This window comes from Achroia grisella, unplaced genomic scaffold (assembly GCF_030625045.1).
Source record: "Achroia grisella isolate CSIRO2021 unplaced genomic scaffold, CSIRO_AGI_Agris_v1 utg640, whole genome shotgun sequence".
Lineage (NCBI taxonomy): Eukaryota > Metazoa > Arthropoda > Insecta > Lepidoptera > Pyralidae > Achroia > Achroia grisella.
The window spans coordinates 6,537,144-6,558,355 of NW_026712977.1; the positions used below are offsets into that span (position 1 = coordinate 6,537,144).

The 21,212-nt window shown below is 30.6% G+C and overlaps 1 protein-coding gene across 1 annotated transcript; it reads left to right on the top strand.

Moving 5' to 3' along the window:
• The first annotated feature begins 833 nt into the window (after positions 1-833).
• LOC131849244 (NADH-ubiquinone oxidoreductase subunit 8-like) lies at positions 834-4,016 on the top strand. Its single transcript, XM_059199272.1, has 2 exons — positions 834-1,197; positions 2,617-4,016. Exons 1-2 carry the CDS (start codon positions 879-881, stop codon positions 3,048-3,050), a joined length of 753 nt encoding a protein of 250 aa, XP_059055255.1. The 5' UTR covers positions 834-878; the 3' UTR covers positions 3,051-4,016.
• Positions 4,017-21,212: the final 17,196 nt, after the last annotated feature.

Below are 21,212 nucleotides of genomic sequence, written 5' to 3' on the forward strand. Positions count from 1 at the left end.
CATAAATCTTTATATAAGGGTATCGTAAAGTAACTCGACGATATGTTTTCGCCCTTAGGGTTTAAAAACCTACATTATACATAATAGAGTTAAACTCATAAAACCCGTCATTAGAACTATATTTTTCTGTACCATCATCTCTAGAGGTGTGTAAACTCAGCTGGTCATACCTACAAAATGGATTCTATTGTAATTCAATTAAGAAACAGATATTTTAACTATTGGTATTATAATATCTACGATTCAAATATGTATTCAGAATAAGTTACGATAGCTTTGATCCTTGGAGTCTATCAATTTGATCATGATCCATTTTATCACGAAATACTATTTTCTGCTGGTACAGTCCTCTTTATAATACCTAGATCATTCAGTCCAGGATAAAAAAAAAATCGTAAGCAACGACGACAACAGTGTTATATATATACATGCTATGAGAATAGTAAAAGGCTGTGCTTTATATTGCTTTGCGTTAATATTCCACTTCTCTATATAAATTGATTACACTTGTAATTACGAACTATGTCGTATATTTTGATTACATAAACTAAAATAAAGTTCATAATTTTAAATGTTGAGATGAAATTGCCAGTTTACTTCCATCGATATAGTAAATTATTATTATTGAGCGTTTCTGTCAGCTTTTTGAAGATGACTGTACATCAAATATTCATGTCTAGAAAGGAAATTGAATTGAAACGCTGTTTGGAGACGAGACAACCATGACGAAATCAATCGAGGTTCAAGTTTATTCTTGTTAAAAATATGTTTAGTAACCTTTTTATAGTTATTTTTTAATAACAATACTAAATTTGATACAGGTATGACAGATTGCCAATATATAAATGTCACTTTATGTTGTGAATAAATAAATTACAATGTTTTTGAGAAGTACAAATATAGAACGTTTAACTTGCAGTCGAAGTAAAATTATCACTTGTCTTGTACGTGGCAGTAAAGGGGATTGTTGTGATCCATATGTAGCAGATAGCCCCCCGTGTCCGCCATATTCTCCTGGCCCACCTTGCCCCCCTAGTCCTTTGTGGCCTAGTTCACAATATCCACCGTTCTACTACTGTCCCCGAACAAAGTATGATGTAAAATTTGTTTATGTGAATGATAAGCCACCGAGTACCAGGTTCAAAGATTTTATTGACCGAGCATCACAGATTTTCTTTTGGACTGAAATAATAAGAGGTATGTTATCTACATATCATTTACTACTATACAACCTATACTATACAATCTACAATACTATACAAACTATAACTAACATTTAAAAATACATACTTAAATTACTTAGACATAAATTATGTATGTGTTTACGAAGCTGTAGTACCAACAGTTTTGTAATTATTGTTATTTCTTTTGTTATATTGTAAATAACAATATAAATAAAATACTCGGAGAATTTGATTTATTTGAAGGATTGTCAAGATTGTTGTTGTATTGTTATTAACCTATGTAAATAATAATAATTAAAACTTGTTAGCACCTAATAGCAATAATAGTAGATAAAAGCAATAGATAATACTATCATAACAAATAGTAGTTAGTATAGACTTTATAAGGTTTCGTGATATCACACGAACTCATAATAATATAGTCTCTTAAGTAAAAGCATTCACTTCTTCTTAAGTGGATATCTGTCCTTTAAAACAGAAGAATATTCTTCTATAATATTTAGCACGTCCCTGTCCCAGAAAACAACAACCGTCTAAACACTTGTTATATTTATTAAGCATGTACGAGGTACAACATCATTTTACGATAGTTTCAATATGTTTTTCTGTACTCTTTTCGTTGTTAAAATTTTTGTCATAACTACTTTGATCTTCCGTCTTCATTCATTTGTAACTGTATATATGTATAAAAATATATTTGATAGACATGTAATAATAATAACCAAGGACAATTCACACAGCGCCATCGAGTTACAATCCAACCTCTGCTTGAAAGGATATAAATACATTTATGTAATATACACAATAAACATAGTAAACGCCAGACCAATACAAACAATCATACTCATGAATACAAACATAAATTTGTATATATACATATAGAAATCGAACTCATTTTCACCGGAAGTATGGCGGTGCGCTAAACCGCTAGACCACAGAGGGCGTCGAAATTAATTTAATGTTTATTACGTAAATAGTTTCTGCAGCGCTACTGACCCTGTAGCGCATTCTTCATTATTCAGGAAGGACATCGCATTATTCACACATATATCACATAATTTAATAACATACTTTTTTTATTATGTAATCTGGAGTATGTAAAAATTGGAGTGACTAATATTGAAAAAACCGTTTTTTACTGCATGCATATGAATATAAATACGGTACGGCATGGAACATATACCAAAAAAACATTTTTTACAATTTTTGTCTGTCTTTCTGTCTGTTCCGGCTAATCTCTGAAATAGCTGGACCGATTTTGACGGGACATTAAAATCCACGCGGACGAAGTCGCGAGTATAACTAGTTACTAATATAATAAGAACAGTAGTATCATATTGTGTTGATAGGCAGAAAAGTAAATTCGATCATGAATAAGCAATAATATAACATATACGAATACACGAATTAATATCTTCTTTCTAAATTACAGGATTTGCCGTGACGTTGGCACATGTATTTAAAGAGCCTGCAACTATTAACTATCCATTTGAGAAGGGGCCACTGTCGCCCCGATTTAAGGGCGAGCATGCGTTACGTAGATACCCATCTGGAGAGGAACGTTGTATAGCATGCAAACTATGTGAGGCTATCTGTCCCTCACAAGCGATCACAATCGATGCTGAAGAGAGAGCGGATGGCTCTCGTAGAGCGACCCGCTACGATATTGATATGACCAAATGTATTTTTTGCGGTTTCTGTCAGGAGGCATGCCCCGTAGATGCGATTGTTGAGGGGCCAAACTTTGAATACTCGACAGAAACGCACGAAGAGCTTTTGTATAATAAAGAAAAATTACTCTCAAATGGCGATCGTTGGGAACCTGAGATAGCGAGTAATATCAGGGATAATCACTTATATCGTTAGGCTTCAGTCTGCTTTGCTACTTAGTACCAGCCTATGTCATTCTTGTATTACTTAATTCTTTAACTCACCCTGCTTGTCTAGAGTTATTGGGTCATTCTGACATCCTTGTATAGTGTTTTCTATTTATGTTTATCTTATTATTCGTTTACTTTAATATACATAATAAACATTGCTTGGTTTGTACACTAAAGTCAAATCTTATTATAAACAGTAACAGTAGTATTGTAATAAAAGTAATAATACGTTAAACACACTTAAATAGATACCAATATTATTAATGTAAGCAGGAAGAGTTACCATGAAGTTACATGTACTTAATTTTGTCATCGATCTAACCTTCTTAGAGAATATATTTATAAACTAAACCAGAAAGATTAAATGAGTACAGCGTACCTGTGTTTGATATAAAACGAATGTCATCGTAATATAGCGATTTAAATCTGATTAAAAGTTATAATATGAATTGGTATTGAATTAGAATTGACTGTTTCACTTTTACAGTAGGTATATTTAGATAGTATACTTAGTGTAGGTTCCTGTAAGGTATGTTTATTATAAAATAGAACTGATTTTGTATTTACTCAAAGGACCCCTAGGTTTGCTATAAAATAGAACTGAATTTGAATTTAGTTAAACGACCCCTACTTTTATATATCTGTATTTCTTGTCCAATTAACACAAAGAAAGGTTTTCCATTAAGAGAAAATATTCGCATTCTACTTGTGAAAATTACGTTGAAATAACTATTAAACGTATTAACGTTGTTGTTTATTTATGTCGTTCCAAACACCAAGAGCTGAAACATAAAATAAAAATAAAGAACGAATTCTAGATTGTCATAGGCAGTTTCAATATAAAATATGCGTATAAAGTTTTTCTAGATGTATATCTATATATAATATATAACCTAGCAACTAATAGTGACTAGAAGAAATTATAAATTAGTTGATTTATATGATTTTTATGGCAGATATATTTATGCATATATATAATTAAACTATTATATCCATATTAAAATATTATGAGAATTTAAATCTGCATATATTACTAACTAGAGTTACATCATTTCTGGTTTGTTGTTAAATTGTTATGGTATGCATATATGAATGAAAGTGTTCTCACCTTCTAATTAAAGTACTATGTAGCCCAAGCGAAGAACCACAATTCAACATGTAAAACTATAGTAGTCTAGTGTAATAGGTAGTGGAGTGTATTTTCGGCTTGATAGTGGTGATGCGGAAGGTAAAATACGGGGTGGAACGCTTGCTCAGGTCATTCGTTAAGTAAATGCCTTTGTAAAAGGTCGTTAGAGGTAGCGACATCCAGTCCGTGATACCGGCATTTAATGACCACGATTAACAGAATTAAACCTGAATTATTTTCTTCTCTACTCCGCAATGAAATTCAAAGGAAATAAAATATGAGCCGTAGTTAAAATTACGGCCAATTTGTTACCAAGTATTTACAAAGGTATTATTATTAAAGACCATTGACGGTTTACATTCTCCTACTAAATTTGTATTGTTAAACACGAAACAAATTTTGAGATTCCCGTTAATGTTATTCCACATTAACAGTATTAGATCTTTGTTAAATAGACAAAACATATCTATATGCAAATACATTACTTAATATATCCACATGTATATAGAAAGATATATAAGTATATAACTATCTACTGATACTTAACACTAGTGAGAAATAGAGTTACGTAATAGAGCGATGTCCGGCCTATCAAGTCGTTGGCAGCCGATAATCCAATTTATTCGAAGATACAGTCCATACCCACGCATTGCTTTTTGCATTAAAAGCGTCTTTGACATGTATATATGCATATGTAAGGGTACTTTGTGTTGTATGGTTGTGTTTTTGGACTTTTCGAATATTTTTGTATGTTGTATTGATGTTGTTGTTGTTTATATCGATGCACAACTCAATGGCAAAACATTGAATACATTTAAGATATTTGTGTTATTTATTTTTGTGATTTTAATATTTACTTGTTTATTCGTTTTATTTATACATATAATATATATAATGTATAATTTAAAGTGACTCTCACTTCATAAGATGTAATTGTGAAGGTTTAAGAATGACGATTGCAACTGTAGTAGTGGCTCTTTTATTTATTGATCATTCTGAGGTAGGAATGAATTTGCATTTTAAGTCTATTTTACGTAATTAACTCCAAGCTCCTCCAAAATCCTTATAAACTCATACGTTGACTGCAATTCCAGATTCATTAGTCATAAGCATTTAATGTCTACGTTCCGTTAACTCTATTTTGAATCCAACGTAGTAGGTGGCGAAATTACTGACATATCTCGGATTAATTTGGTTTCCATTCGTTATTCCTACTATAAATTATCTTGTTTAGAGTTGGTTGAATTTTAGCGCACGAACTAAACTATTAAGCCACTATGTACTTAATAAGATTGTGATGTGTATGTATGTATGTATTAGATATGTACTTCATTAATTTATTGCATTTTTTCGAAAGTCTTGTATTTGTCAAAATTATAACTTCAAGTTATAAAATACATGTGACATAGGTTTTAATATATAAGATAGCGGTTGAGCATAGCATGATAAAAAAATATTTAATATTCTCACGACTACTGTAATGGCTGTAATAAAAGTGATTATAAATCAAGGAGAGAAAGGTTTTTTTGCATTTTCAGCTTTCCGCGCCACACGCAATTCGAAGGGCGCCTGTAACTTGGAAGATGAAACTGAAATTATTTTTTGAATAGGTGAGTAAAGTATCGTTTAGAAATTTCTGTTCTTTTAAAAATAATGAAAATTTACTTATCTTATTAAAATAGCTGGAAAAACGTAAATTGATAGGTGGCTACTAATATAGTTGTACTCTATAAGAACGAACGAAGAAGTTTTTGGGGGGAATAAAGGATTGTTAGTAATCTGGTAACCCAGTTCCCCCTGGTGAACCATCGTGATAAATTTTGGGTAAATTTGTCATGATGGGCTAACTGATCTGTTAATCTTATCATCCTCCACTTATTTATTGCCCCGCCAGCAGTGATCGTTAGCGCAGGCGGGTACATCATTCCATAAGCATCTATTAAAAATATATAGATACATAAATATAAGTTACAATATCAAGTCCCACGCATCATTCTTTCTTATACCATTTAATTGGCTTATTTCATAGTTTGTGAAAAATCTACTCGTCGTCACTAAACTAACATTTCTATAAAAAGAGGCGATATTTCGGTGAAGTGCACACAAATGGCGGCTGTTCGGCTTCGACGATTTAACGGTCACTTGTTTTTCTTGTAACACGAACTATACTACTATAGGAGTTGATAGATTTAGTTTTCTGGCAATCCCTTTTAACGTCTCATGTGATAAGAATATTCAAAACAGAAAGACAATTTAAGGTAACTAATTTTGTTGTTAATTTTTGTACAAAGTCCAAGTAATTTAGTTGAAATGTAACGAAAATATTCTCGTTTATTATTATTTTTGATTATTGACACGTTAATAATAAACATAAATGTTTTGGTTATATTCACAAAATAAAGGGTAATAAAACTATATATCAATACAATATATTGATACCTAAGCATTCAAACTTTTTTTCAACGTGCACAATAAATACTGACAATTTAAATTTCTGATGACTACTCTATGAATAAAACTATTAGTGTACTTAAATACTTAGAGTATTCCCCGGATGGTACACTACAATTTGTAAAGTCATCCGTCGTCAGAGATAACTATATCCGGTATTTAATTTGTAGCCATCTTAATATTACTAATCGATTGGCACACTATTAATGTTTGATCTGTACTCACTCTGTCGCCTCTCTAATTAGCTTTCCCGCACTGTATCGCACTCGGGTTATTATTAATTCTCGTTGATTTAGTATACATTTTGCGATTTAATTAAGTAACTATGTATCGTTATGTAAATATGGCACATACAACCTTTAAGTGATTACTCAGTATGTTAATTAGCAAATTAAATAATTCATATTAAATATATATTTATATTGTTAAATAGGCCTTTGTCCAACAGAGGACGGCTTCCAGGCTGAGATGACGATGATGATGATTGTTAAATATTGTCTTCATAGATCTAAAACTACTTCGGTTCCGTAATTTACTACCTTTCAGAAACTTTAATTATTTATGATATTAGGCATTTATAAAATTAACAATTCCAACATTGTCGACGGAGGCTGCTTTTATTGCTAACCAGAACACCTCAGGTTACTAGTCGGGTAGTGCAGTTTTTGGGGCTTCTTGAGTTCTGTAGTGTTAAGGATCTTTGCAAAAATGAACTAAATGAAAATAATGCGCAAATGAACTGCACTACTGATGCGTAGTACTCGGGAGAGGGCCTACCTGTCACATAAACTAGATTGAATTATACACTCATCACACCTGGATGGCATAGTTAATTATATGTTGCATAGTTAGTCTATGCTGTCTTATGTCCATTTTTTACTAACATACTTTAAAAATAATTAAAAAAAAATAATCTAAAACAAATAAATAAAATTAAAGGTCAGTTGATAATTAATTAAAAGTGAAATCTTTATATCGGTGGGGAATTATAAAACAGAAACAGAAAAAATCTATCTACGTATTCTTTTTAATTGAGCTTGAGCTTTATTAAAATAAGCTAATTAAAATAACTTCCCTGATTAAAAATTCCTAAAGCTCTTTGTGTAGTTTTATATTACGAATATTGACTTTTAACAGCAATTTTTATTTAACGGTTTTGTTTATTATAACTAGCTTCTAAAATAAATTGACGGGTTAATTTTGATGTTACCAATATTTTGTAAATTGATTAGTAAACAATCCATAAACTATTTTTATATAAATATAAAACAAGTGCCTACAAATATTTATATTCTGTTAATGTTTCGTTTATTTTATGATATACTAAATTAAATTAAGGTATTTTTTTAATATAATCATTGCAAGGATTAAAATAATTCGTAATAATAAAATGAAATAATTACATTGTCAAGTAAGTCGACTTTATTTTTTGCGCGGATACCGCGTCGTCGGCTTCGATCCCGGCATTATTAATAAAGATGGATCGACTTAAGTCCCAAAGGATAGACTTGTCCGATTCTTAGTTGTTTTCATGTTATTAACTTATCTATTATTATTTTAATTTCATTATTTGTGTACTTAATTCGCATTCAATATTCAAGTGGATATTTATTGTTTAATCATTAAGCTATTCATAAGTCGATAACTTTGATGCTAATAATCTAGTCGTCATTAGTGTAGCTGTATAGTATGATACTTAGGTATCCTGCATATCCTAGCAACCAAGATTCATAACACAACAATACAAAATGGACAACATATGCATTATTTAACTTAGAGGGTTCACGGCGGAAAAGCCGTAGGTTATGGTAATAGCAAGTGTCTAGATATAAAGTGTCTAGATAATATACCTAATAGTACTTATATTCAAAAATTCTCTGCACTTACCTTGCCAGCTACACCCACATGGGTATCATTTTAGAGGTTTATATCGCAATATATTATTAAACGAATATACGTCTTTAAGATGTTTTGTATATTGTTGCAGTACGTTGTGTTGTTGTATAATATAAAAAATACAAAGAATGCATAAATCTCCTGAGATTTTAGATTACTAGCAAACTTAGTGTGGGTAAACTTACAAACTAACTTGTAAGTTGTGTACACAATCCAATCACCGCGCACCACTGGTTACCTCACAATGTAAGCATGCTTGTCGTCGCTTAACTATACAATACGATACAATCATGTACATATAAATTTTGCTACAAACTTAAGGGTTTCTCGTATTTCGATTCACAATGCATTTCATTTGTAACAGCGGCTTTTTCATGGGCTTCTATTCATCACTAGTCCAACGTGTGAGTAAGATAGATTTATTATCCTTAGTTAGTGGCGGCGTTCGGTTCTATTAATGTGACGAGAACTTTTAGCTGTAGGGATGTTTTATCTCTTACATTATTCGGTGAATTACCGAAATATATACCTATCCACTAAATTAAATTTTAATTAGATTAAGGTTCGTTATATATTGTTAAATAGTTATAACATAGCTAGTAAAACATTGCAGTTTCAATGTATATCAATTATTACTTGTAATTTATTTTCATTGATGTTTATAGACCTATCGTTTTGTTATTTTAATAAATTTTGCTCCTGTTATATAATCCTCGGAAAGGCGAACACTCAATACTGTTCAGGTAACATAATTTTTTATGATTTTAGTCTTGTAGTAATTTTGTTTAGTATTTATATTGTAAATACAAATTATTAAGCATTAAGCACTAAGAATGTAAAGATAAAAGCAACATTTTCTTAGTTTTTTAGTTTAAATTTCTTGACAAAATCTATATTCCGTCCACCTTTATATTCACCTCCATGATCGTTTTAGTGCAATGAAATATCCAATGGAATTTCAGGTGGGCTTAAATTTGAAATTGGAACAAGTTCTGACGAAACAGCAAACGTACAACTCGTACAAGCTTCTGCCACATAGCTCGAAATAATCCACAGAGCGGAGTGTGATTGAGATAAAACGCCACCTAAGTAAATTTAAATATTGTGAATGGTTTTACTCTTATTTTTTATTTTAAACAAATAATAATAATAATAATCTTTATTTACTGCTCACAAGGAAACTTACAATATTGACAAAGTAACAAAAGTATGTATTTAATCTTACAAGCTATTCCTTGTGAGAGTCTGGAGTCTGAACTAAGTCGAAACCTGTACTACAGATCTCCAGGCTCTCTCCGAGGACTTACTGGTATTTAATAAATCTAACAAATGTTTTTGTGAGGTAAAGTTGTATAATGTGTCGCTAGTTGCGGTATATAATATAGTTAATGATATGTGTGTGTGTGTGTGTGTGTGTGTGTGTGAAATGACTGTGAGTGTCTGTATGAGAAAGGGTGTGTAAGGAATTTAGATACTACCGAAAATCTCTTATCCATCCCACCAAAGTAACAAATCAAACAAATATGTAAGATTAGTTTAATCTATCACCCCAGAACAAACAACAAACCTTCGGTATCCTCATACGATAGGGTTAATAACCACTTTAATAACAATTTTTTGCATTTTATTTTGCTTTTAGGATATATATGAAGCTTCTTGTTAATATTGTTGTACAAATATGGTCCCAAAAAGGGAAAAAATCTCTGAGCAAAATTTGTCCTAAATTTATTTACTTGTTTACATACATTATACGATTTTCGTTTTGTCAAAAGCTTTGGGTCATATTGTAGCAGACTTTATTTTAATTTATTTATTATAATATTTAATTGATTTTAAACAAATATACCGCTACAACTGTTATACTAGATGGAGATAGATGGAGTTGTCAGAGGTAGTGTGAACTGTCGATGATCTGGTGAACGCAACGTCGATTCACTCAGTTTATTTTGGATCCATCCTAACCTAACCTAATCTACGAGCCTTCCGCCATCTCTCGAATCTTCCACTGAAGAGTCGGACAGAAATATAAATCGGAACACAAAGTTTAACTGTTGGTGTTGGCCAGATATGAACCCTCGACCTCTTGAGCGCAAGGGTTGTAAATAATAGGATACGATCTTCTCTTTAAAATGTTATTTTTACATAATACATAATTAATGTGTAATAATTATATAAAAATATGAATGGTTTCCTATATTACTTTCTTTTTCTTTCTATGGCCAATGTCAGTTGAAAGCGTGAATATAATTTTACATTATTAATACAATTTCATACAAAAATTTTCAAGCTCTTCAAAGGGATTTTTTTAGCATAGTAGCACAGATAACATAGTATTATAGTAGCAAATGTCGTGTATACGCTAATTGACAGTATATGATATTTAAGTTAGCAAATGTACAGTAATTTTTTTAGTTATAAAAATATATAGCATCTGAAGTAGGTGTTCTCACTGTTCTCATCAGTAATGTAGTAGGTAGAAGAACAAATAGGTGCTAGATATCTACGTCAGTAGAATTTCTTTGATCTAGATGGAAATTATGGTATAAAGTGCCAGAAACATCTTTGTATATTCTCGTAATACCTATTTACATATGAATAATAATTTACATTATCTATCCTTAGGCAAATGAATCGCTCTCATATAACATTTGGTTAAATTTTATATGAAGACTCTCCAGGCCTCTTGCAAAGAAATTAAAAGTATTTTTAGATTACCATAAAGTTTAAGTCTACAGTATAAAGCTGTACCAGATTTTAAATTATTTGTAGTTATAGAAATATGTACTATAAAATATATACAGACAAAAGACAAGATAGTGATAACGTGTATTATACATATATTATGTATATTACATATACAGCGGTGATATCCACCGGTCGCTGGTTGACAAGTCGGATGAGAAACCAGAACGGTTTTATGGCGATTTCACCAGTAATTTATCATTAAGGATTACAGGAAGCCACGCCAGACTTCATATTGTTACCAATTTCTCCATTATTAACAATCCCTCCAATAGAATAGAATAGAATAGAACTATTATAGTTCCCGAGGGGGAGAACTATAATAATTCCGTCACCAAATGTGAGTTGCATTATGGTATAGTAGTTACAATTAGCAGAATGCAATGTTAATCCCAAAACGTAGGGCTTGCATTTATGTACAGTATTAATTAATAATCAAAAGCAACTAAATTAACTCGCTTTACGTTTATTGGTTTAGAGCTTAACTGACTTTGATTAGAGAACCGGACGACGAGATTGCATAATTACCATCCACAGCCAAATTATAAACGCTAACAAGCCACACCATACAGTCAGCCACAAAAATTAAAACAGACTTTAATATCGATATTCTACAGCTTTAATCTCGTTAACTTGGCGTATGCATGTAGATGAAATTATTATTTACGCTCCTATATTTAATCAATAGCAATTTCCGTTATTCAGTAATAAACATTGTATTGCTCATATTTCCTGATTATTTGTTACATTCCGTTATTCTATAAAGTGTTATATTCGTTCGTTATCGTAGTAAAGTTTATAAATAGTTGTCTAAAGAATACCACCACATCTACGTATATAATTTTATCAGAAATATAAATCATTGTATTAAAATCTCAATAAAAATATCGTATTTGATAAAATCTATTATGTGTTACCATGTATGTTAAGTCTATGAATGAATTGAAAATACGTATTTATTCTATTATTATAAAATATTTTAATATAAAAAAAATAATCTAAATCTAATTTTCGTAACTCTTTAAATATTTAAGATATAATTTTTGTACGTGAGTGTATTTTTAAGTCGATTGTACTTATTGCCACTGTTAATTAATAACTCGAAACTTTAATAGCCCGTTGTGTCCCATTCTAGGGATTTGAAGTTCATTGGGATATAAAATTGGTAGGATAACTGAAGATATAAATAAATTTTTAAATGTTTTAAGGTATATTTTTAGTACAGGTAATATAAAATTCCATAAATGATAAACTGAAGAAGAAGCAAATAATACCTTAAAGTAGCTTTGCATTTTTAAAAAGCCCGTATGTCTCGAATATTGTTGCTTGAAGTTAATATTAAATTGCGTAGGTTATCTTTTATTTTTTTCTGGAACATTGTAAAATGAGAGTGTTGTTGCATGAACCCAAGTTTTGTTATGATGAATATACACCCGGTGGTGAAAGAAAATACCGAGATGTGTACAATGTACTAAAAGGTAAACTAAAAAATGCGCGGAGTTACGTGACTTTTGCATGACAGGCTTAATTTTAAGAGAAAATTTAAATTTACTTTATAATATTTAATTAAATTTACGCAAATGACGAAGACGATGACAAAAATACGCGTATGCACAATTATCTACACAAAAGCGTACTTATTAATTTAAAAATACATTTTCGCAAAGCATAATGTACAAAAATATAACTGCTAGTTTTTTAAAATATGTCTCTATTAAGTAGCTAGAAATGAATAGACACAGTAATACCTACTTACAGTCTACTTAAGTCGGGATTAGAGCAAATACAAAATTGTCATTTAATATTCAAATTTAAGTCATATTTGCTTTGTAGATTTATCCAAAATATAAGTTTTATTCTATTCAGTAATGTTAAATATTTTTCGCAATATTCTTAATTATGCTTTTTTACTTTCCTCTTTAGATAATATTTTAAAAGTAGTACAATTATATTTTAATGCTGTATAGCAGTTTGTCTTTATTGATATTGAAATAAAGTTAATTAGATATGGAACTTTAGATATAATATAGAATCGGAATAAATTAATAAAATGTTATACATATATAAAATACTTTGTTGTAAGCATTCGTAATAAGCATTCATAATTGATAGAATAATATACAGTCAATCGCACGAAGTGAGATTTTACTAAATAAATGTTCTAGAATACAAACACAAGCATTTCACGACTTTTTGATTAGTTAACACGTTCACAAGACAATAAGCCTCGAAAGTATTGGCAAATAAAACTTTACTCCCCATCCTAAACTTTTTATATTACATGTAATAAATATGACTTTAATCAGGAAAGTATAATGGCTTTCATTGAAAACTGTAATAAGACTTTGAACGCGCGTGAGTACTGTGGGCTAATTACGTAACACTATATGAAATCGTTTCTGTGAATTTGTGATGCAATATGGACAAGTATATTATGTAGTTTAACGAACAGTCTATTAGATTTTCAAACTTTTTATCTGATATAATTTTTAATGAGTGGCACCTATCAAATATTTCTGTGTAAGTATACCATCTACTAAACATGCATTCAGCATGTTTGACATCTTTTTATCAATTTAAATCAATTTCTTCTTCTTCTTCTTCTTTACTCATTCACTCATGGCAGAGTTGTCGTGGCTTCTATAATGGTATCTCTTCGTTGTAGACCTTACAGACTATAGACGATAAATGGATTATTCAACAAAATAAGAAAATTAAAATATCGGATATGTTGTACTGTAAATTAATTATCCCGAACATTTAAACTATCAGACTTTACTTTTTTATAATATTGATACAGATTTTATATACATACCTATACCTTCAATAATAGTTACACTGTATATTAGTAATTATATACAAAATCATGATATTCAGTACTGACATAGACGGTGCAAGTTACTTAACTCATAGGAAACTATGCGTGTCACTACTAAACTACTTGCTTTGATGTTACAAAACTATTTATTGACATTAAATTCCTTCCTGTACTAAAATACCACACCACACCAACGTTTACCAAAACTTTTACCAAATGTTTTCAATAAAATTTCCATTTAGGAATTTTAAATTGAAAAGTATTTAATTTGGGATTCAAAATTCCACATGCAATTGCGAAGTCTATATCCGCAATTCTATATCTATATAGACACTCGTAAACTAGCAACTACGTTTTCATTACGGCCTAAGATATTTCTGTTCTGTTAGAGTTTCATTGGCAAATACCCAGGAAAGCATTATACTAATTACAGAAAATTTTACTCGACTAAATATCCTCTCTTGGCATGAGCAAACTCAATGATCTAATTAGAAATCTGCGAAGAGTATTTGAGTATTTGTCAAAACCAAATAGATGACCAATTTGTAGAATTTACTATCAATTGCTACCTTTTTATGAATTAGCACAACTTTGGTTAGTGGTAAAACGCTTTTACACACCACCTCCCCGGTGGATGGTTGTGTTGTTTTCCACCTCCCTCTCCCTTCACGACACTTATTTTTGTATTCATGAAAGTATGTTTTATTTGGTCTGGATGTTGTATTGTATATATATTTACATGAAAAAGATTTTGATTATCACTTCTGCAGTTGGTTAGGTTTATATCCGTGGGGATCTCATATTGAATACGTGTATTGGAGATATTTTATCTACAAAAAAATGATAATCACTAATAGGTACGAGAAGATATATACGAATCTTTAGTGCATAATACATATTAAAGGGCTTTATATCTAAGTGCTACGTAAATTGTACGGCTTTTTTAAATTCCTGTAAATTCACCTGTTTTTTTGTACTAAACTACTACTGATGCTAAGTCTGCTAATAATACTTTCACTTCTAGTTTTGCGGTGCAATAAAGATACATAACAATAAAGAAATTAAAAATAAGAATTTGTGGCCTTCAAGAGAATGCAATTACAATAAATCTTCTCTATTATTTAAATTTGCTTATAACACTACGGTTCTGTTTCAAATGCATCGTAGTAAAATAAACATTGCTCGATACTGTGAGTACAGTTGAATAAGGGGTAAAGGGAGTCAGCGGGTATGTTGGTCACCCACATATCTACATAAGTACACATCCGAGGGGACTGTATATGATCATGCCTCAAGCTGTACCCCCAACACATTCACGAACTACTCGCGCTAATTACCGGTGCTCGATTCTCAGTGACATTTGTTTTTTGTTTTGTGTCCTCGTCACTTTAAATTTCCCTTAGTGGAATTAACGTCAAGTATCGATTTTCTGAACGTACTGAAATTAGTCTTTTATACTTATTTAGTTATACATTGTTATTTCTATTTTAAATTTATTCTATTGATGTAACTATGTTATTTTAGCGTTTGATATTTTTTCATTAGAGCGCTGAGGTTAATGAGAGTCCCCTGATCCCCATTGCAGGCAATTATTTTTTTTAATTTCGGCTTCTATGATTCTCATTTGGTAATGGATCCAAAATATAAGGTTTTGGTAGTGGACAACGTTGTACTTTTCTCCTAATCTTTTACATTTTACAAAATAATATATATTTAAAGAAATCACTGTTTTTACGTGATTAATAGCTATGATTTATATTACTTGACATTTCTATTAGTACTGAATCACAGCTTCAAAATGAATAGTAATTTGCTTTCGGAGAATTGCGCAAGATATTTGTCAATTTGGGGGCTAAGACTTTCTTTATGTGAGGAACATACCTTTATACGAAAGTCACGTAACGATTCTCATTAACTAGTTGTCAATTTTCAAATAAGTATTTGAATGACAAAAATATATAGAAAAGGAAAATATCTATAATTGGAGATTTACGGGGAACTCGTTATACATATTACAAGACGTGTTAAGCGAGTAATCATTCAGAAATATTGCTTCTTTGTTAATACAAAGGTTATGAGAGATGTTGACATGTATGAACATTTTTAAAGAAACTTAAATATTTGTATTGAAACTATAACTAAGTATCAACAACAATTAAAAGAATATAATAAAAATAGAATTGAAAAGCGTAACAGCAATATATGAGCATTAAGCAGTATTAGATTATAATATCGTTTTAAAATCAATAATTTAAAAGGATGTTGATATATAGCCTATGGAATAGGAACGTGTTGATATCTGACCTTACGATAATTATGACGTAAAGAAGCAATGGCGAATATGAATATAATATCGTCTACCTCTGGTAAGTTTGTATTCTACTAGCTAAGGACTAAATGGGATGAAATATTAATAAATTTATCTTAATTGTCGGACATAGCTAAATTATAACGCAAGTATATAGTATCATTAGAATTAATAAATAATGGTATCAAAGAAATACAAAAGTTGTTAATTGCTTACGACTTTAGTAATTATGATTTTTTTTTGTAGAACTTGTCATGTTTACTTGTTTTTCAAAATGGGGGAAACGAAATGGAAGAGACTGTTTTTCAGCAGTAGAACAATATAGCTTTCATCTTATCCCACATATCACACCACCACACTATTATCATACATTGATAAAATACCTTAATAAGAATTAAATAAATTACAGAAGTATCGGTTAGGAAGTAATACCGAGAATGTGCTTTATTTTAAGATAAATAAGGCCTCATTTTATTACACGTATAACAAATGTTCATAATATTAGCATTATTTTTAAAGTAAATCTTTACTAGGAAAATTACCCATATAGTATTAAGAATTGAAATACTGTATGTAAGTATTTCAATTCTTAGTACTAGTCGTAATGAGATGAATGCTGTGTAAGTATATAATGTCCACAAAATTTACCAATAACGTTTCTGACAGCTATATGTGTTAGCTGTTTAATAAATTTAATTTTTATTACTTTAACGCTGATTCTGTACATAAACCATGAAACCTCTGAAGAAAACTTGGCTCATATTTTGTATTACCATCCCGCGCTGTTCACTAAGGACCAATAAACATTTTGTGAAAACTTGAACCTAAGTATCTAACTTGTAACTTTATTTTTTAAAGGTACTTAATATTAGATATATACATATACATGCTGTTATTCCGAACTTGATCCGGCCAGAACCTATTATTTTCTATCACCATAAGTTTTCCGGAAGATTTTTAATAACTTCCCTACGTTAATTAGACTTTATACGTAAGATTAAATCTAACTTCTAGTAAACGACGCAATTCATCGTTATCTCAGGATGCTACGGACGTAGTGGCGTGGTCACTCCATATCTGTCTTGGGTATCCACGTCGGGCTATGAATCGTCTAATAGCAGTGATTAAAACCTGACAATGACGACACATCGCCTGAACCGCAATAATGTCTGTATGAATTGACCAATAACATACCCCAGTTAATGTCATATAATCTTATATGTGCAATAATTATATTTATAAATATATGTAGTTTACAGCTTACTGTATACATATTTTTCATATTTTTGTTATGTTCCGAAACAACTCGGAAAATATTGAAGCATAATTCGGTAGTTTGTTTACAGTACAGGTGTGGCTTAGTTAGGATTTTGAAAGTGGTTGTGAAATTCGCCATCTAAAAATTTTTCTTTCTTATTATAATTCGGAACGCACTCGGCCCTGAGCTCTTAGATTTGCGGGTTTACATCCTCTCGGATCGAGCTTTAGTAAAATTAATTTTTTCAATCCTATGTAAGTGGATATTTTATATTTTGTAAGTTCAGTATCAGTTTTGTGTTTATTCGATTAATAATATTTGAAAACGGAAAAGCACTCTGTATATTAAAAGATTTTGTAGGCCAGAACTTTTACTCGATATAGGGGATTTTATCTTTGTTTACACTATTATACCTGGAGGGTGTATTACTGATCATGACAAACCAAAGCCAAAATATGCTAATACTGGATTTCAGCCTCAATATATTTGTATTCGTAAAATTCGAACAATATTCAGTCGTGTGATTGGCAGTTGATATTTCGACACAACGTTGCAATCGATAGCGTGCAGGTTAATATCTATACATAATATGAAAAGGTTACTTATTACTGTACATGACGAGAAATTGTTTATATTGCATTTATGAAATGGAAATTTAAAATTATACCTAATAAGAAAATCTTTCAATGATAAACCTAAAATAATGATTTCCAGTTTGTTGTCTGTTTATCAGTGCAATGTATTTGTGCACGCTAATTTCAGAACTACCTTAATTGATTTGTGTGGTTTCCCCAATATATAGCTTGACTTAAAATTAAGCGTTTCGTTTATTCCTAAAAGTTTACTAACAAAAAAATATTATATGGGTACGAAGTCGCGATCTCAGCTAGTAGTAAAATAAATTATACTGTCATTATGGGAACGAACCACAGACGTGCCCGGATTAATGCAGTTTATAATAGCGATGTAATATTTATTGTTGTAAAATTTAGTACAATATTTATATAAAATTGATAATAGAATACATCTCTAGGTCCGTGATGCAGGTTTACAGGTAATGCGATCAAATACCGTATTATAACTAGGTCAACCGTATCTTAGCCCACGAAATAACCTGACCTATAACCTTACTACCAACCAGAACTTGTTTAGAGAGCATGACATATCCACTCTACTTAATACGAGTAATAAATAATTTTCATACAACTAAGAGCATACGAAATTCGCAAATTAATTTACAGTAAGTTATTGTTTAGAATTAAAATATGAATAATATTAGAAACATTCTTAGTCTTTGTGTTCATTACGAAATTTAGTCGACAAATTACATCCAATGGTAGAAGCCTACAATTTATTTCATACCAAATTTTAACTAACAATAGAGGTATTTTATATTGTAAATTTGTATTTCTTGATCAATAAAGGATTTTGTCAACTTCCTCAAAGGAGTTTTGAGTAAGGCCAGCTTAAATTTATTGTCTATTGAAATATTGAAGGACAAATTTTCTAGTTATATATACGTATAAAAATGGTTTATCATATTTATTGTACTAGCGTAAAAGTTGTTTCAAGCCCACAGACACGTTTTTAACATTCGACGTCAAAACAGAGTGATTGAGTTTAAAGCCTTTGTATCTGTTGGTGTCTCTGTATCTGTTTGTGGCTTTGGAGCTTTCGAATAGACGGGCGGACTTCTACAGAAATTGGATTAAAACAAATATATAGATAAGAAAATGTTTTAATTATTAGAAAATTTTAACGTATTTACTTACAATTATAGGAATAATAACTTACATATAAGGCTTACATTGATCACTAGCGGATGTGTGTTCTTCAACACAAATAATAAAACTTGTTATACTATTTTATAACTGATATATAAATACTAATATCGTATTAAAAGTTAGAAATAGTGATACAAATTGACATGCCTATGCCGCTTAAATATAACGTGATTAAATTATTGTGAGATTGGACTTTTAAAATTTTAAATCACACTAATAGTACATAGTCGAAATATGAAAATAGGTGCCTGCGAAATCTTTACCAAACCAAAATATAAAATGAAGTACAAATACAAGAAACAGGTCTCACCTGATGTTAAGTATAGGTACCAGTACAGATTATGTCTTAGTGACTGTAAAGAATAACAGACGCTATTGTGCGTCGACACATCTACCTCAAAGGCTTACTATGAAGCCCCTGAACCAGATGTTTCATTTTGTTATAAAGAGATAACTTATATACCTTCATGTCGCTATTTATGTTTACATATCAGTTTCAATGATCGTTTACCACCCTAGTACCAACGGATTTTATACGCATTAAGTGCTAATGATAAGTCATATCACTATATGCGAGCGATTTAGAATATGTTTAACAGCTATCGTGTGCACGTTCCCTAATATCAATTTGGTTGTTGGGCTGTTAGCGAAGTCATTAGCCGTTTCACACACAATCACCAACTTTGATTGCGTATTTAAGTTCGACGAATATAGAATATGATAAGATCGTGATAGTTAATAATACTACTCACTTTCAGTGTACCTTAATATTCCTCTTCCTAAATTATATAGTTAAAAAATTTGTATATTTCTGCCGGTTACCAAGAAAATTTAAATATGTAATCATGTAGAATTTTTAATGACTAGCAAATAAAGTTAAATAAATAAACAAGTTTGTCAAAATCGTTGTATAAATATAAGTTAACTGAATCAGTTTGTGTCAAATAAAATGCTGACTAACAAACAGTGAATAAAATTGACGTGGAATTTCTGTACCTGTAAGCCTGTAAAAAGAACTATGAAAAATTCGTTCAGTTATTTCGCAAACATCACGTAATATAAACATAAAAAAACCTGTTGGATTGACAAACGACAGCCGATTGAAAATATTGGATATTCTAACATTCGTGATGCCAACGAGCAAACTGTGAGACTTTATCTCACCTGTTTGTTATTCGTATTTTTTAATGTATCTGCAATAAATATAAAATAGCAAATGGGATGTGTTAACAACAGTTTTTATTGAACTTACCATCTAGGTACAAAGTTTACATTTACTAAATTAGTGAGCCAGCCATCTTGGATATAACATTGCCAAAGTGCACTTTTCTCACTCTTTCGGGCCGAGTGCGTCGTTAAAATATTTGTGGCTATCATACTTTCTTGTAAAATAGTACTATTCACTCTTTGAAATTTTTTATGTAATATATTCTTCAGATTAGCAGTGGACAGTGATCCAGCGGTTTTTAGCGCACCTCCTTACTTCCGATGGGCGCGGCTTCGATTCCTGACACGATGCAGTCGTTTGTATTCATTACTATTGTTTATATTATATTAATTTTATTTTAAAACTTACAATGTATAAATATTACATATATATGTTTGTATTTCTATAAGTTGTTTAGTGGCCATAACACAATCTCTAGTTAGTTTGGAACTACACGGCGCGGCGCTGTGTGAATTGTCCAGGATTATTATTATTACACGTCGTTAATCTTAAGAAGTATATACTAAGAATATACTTCTTTATGTTGCAGGGTAT

Bases quoted from the DNA above. Each gene is read 5' to 3' on its own strand.
- LOC131849244 (XM_059199272.1), top strand. From the start codon at position 879: ATGTTTTTGAGAAGTACAAATATAGAACGTTTAACTTGCAGTCGAAGT. The intron at 1,198-2,616 runs GTATGTTATCTA...TCTAAATTACAG, and splicing joins TTGGACTGAAATAATAAGAG to GATTTGCCGTGACGTTGGCA.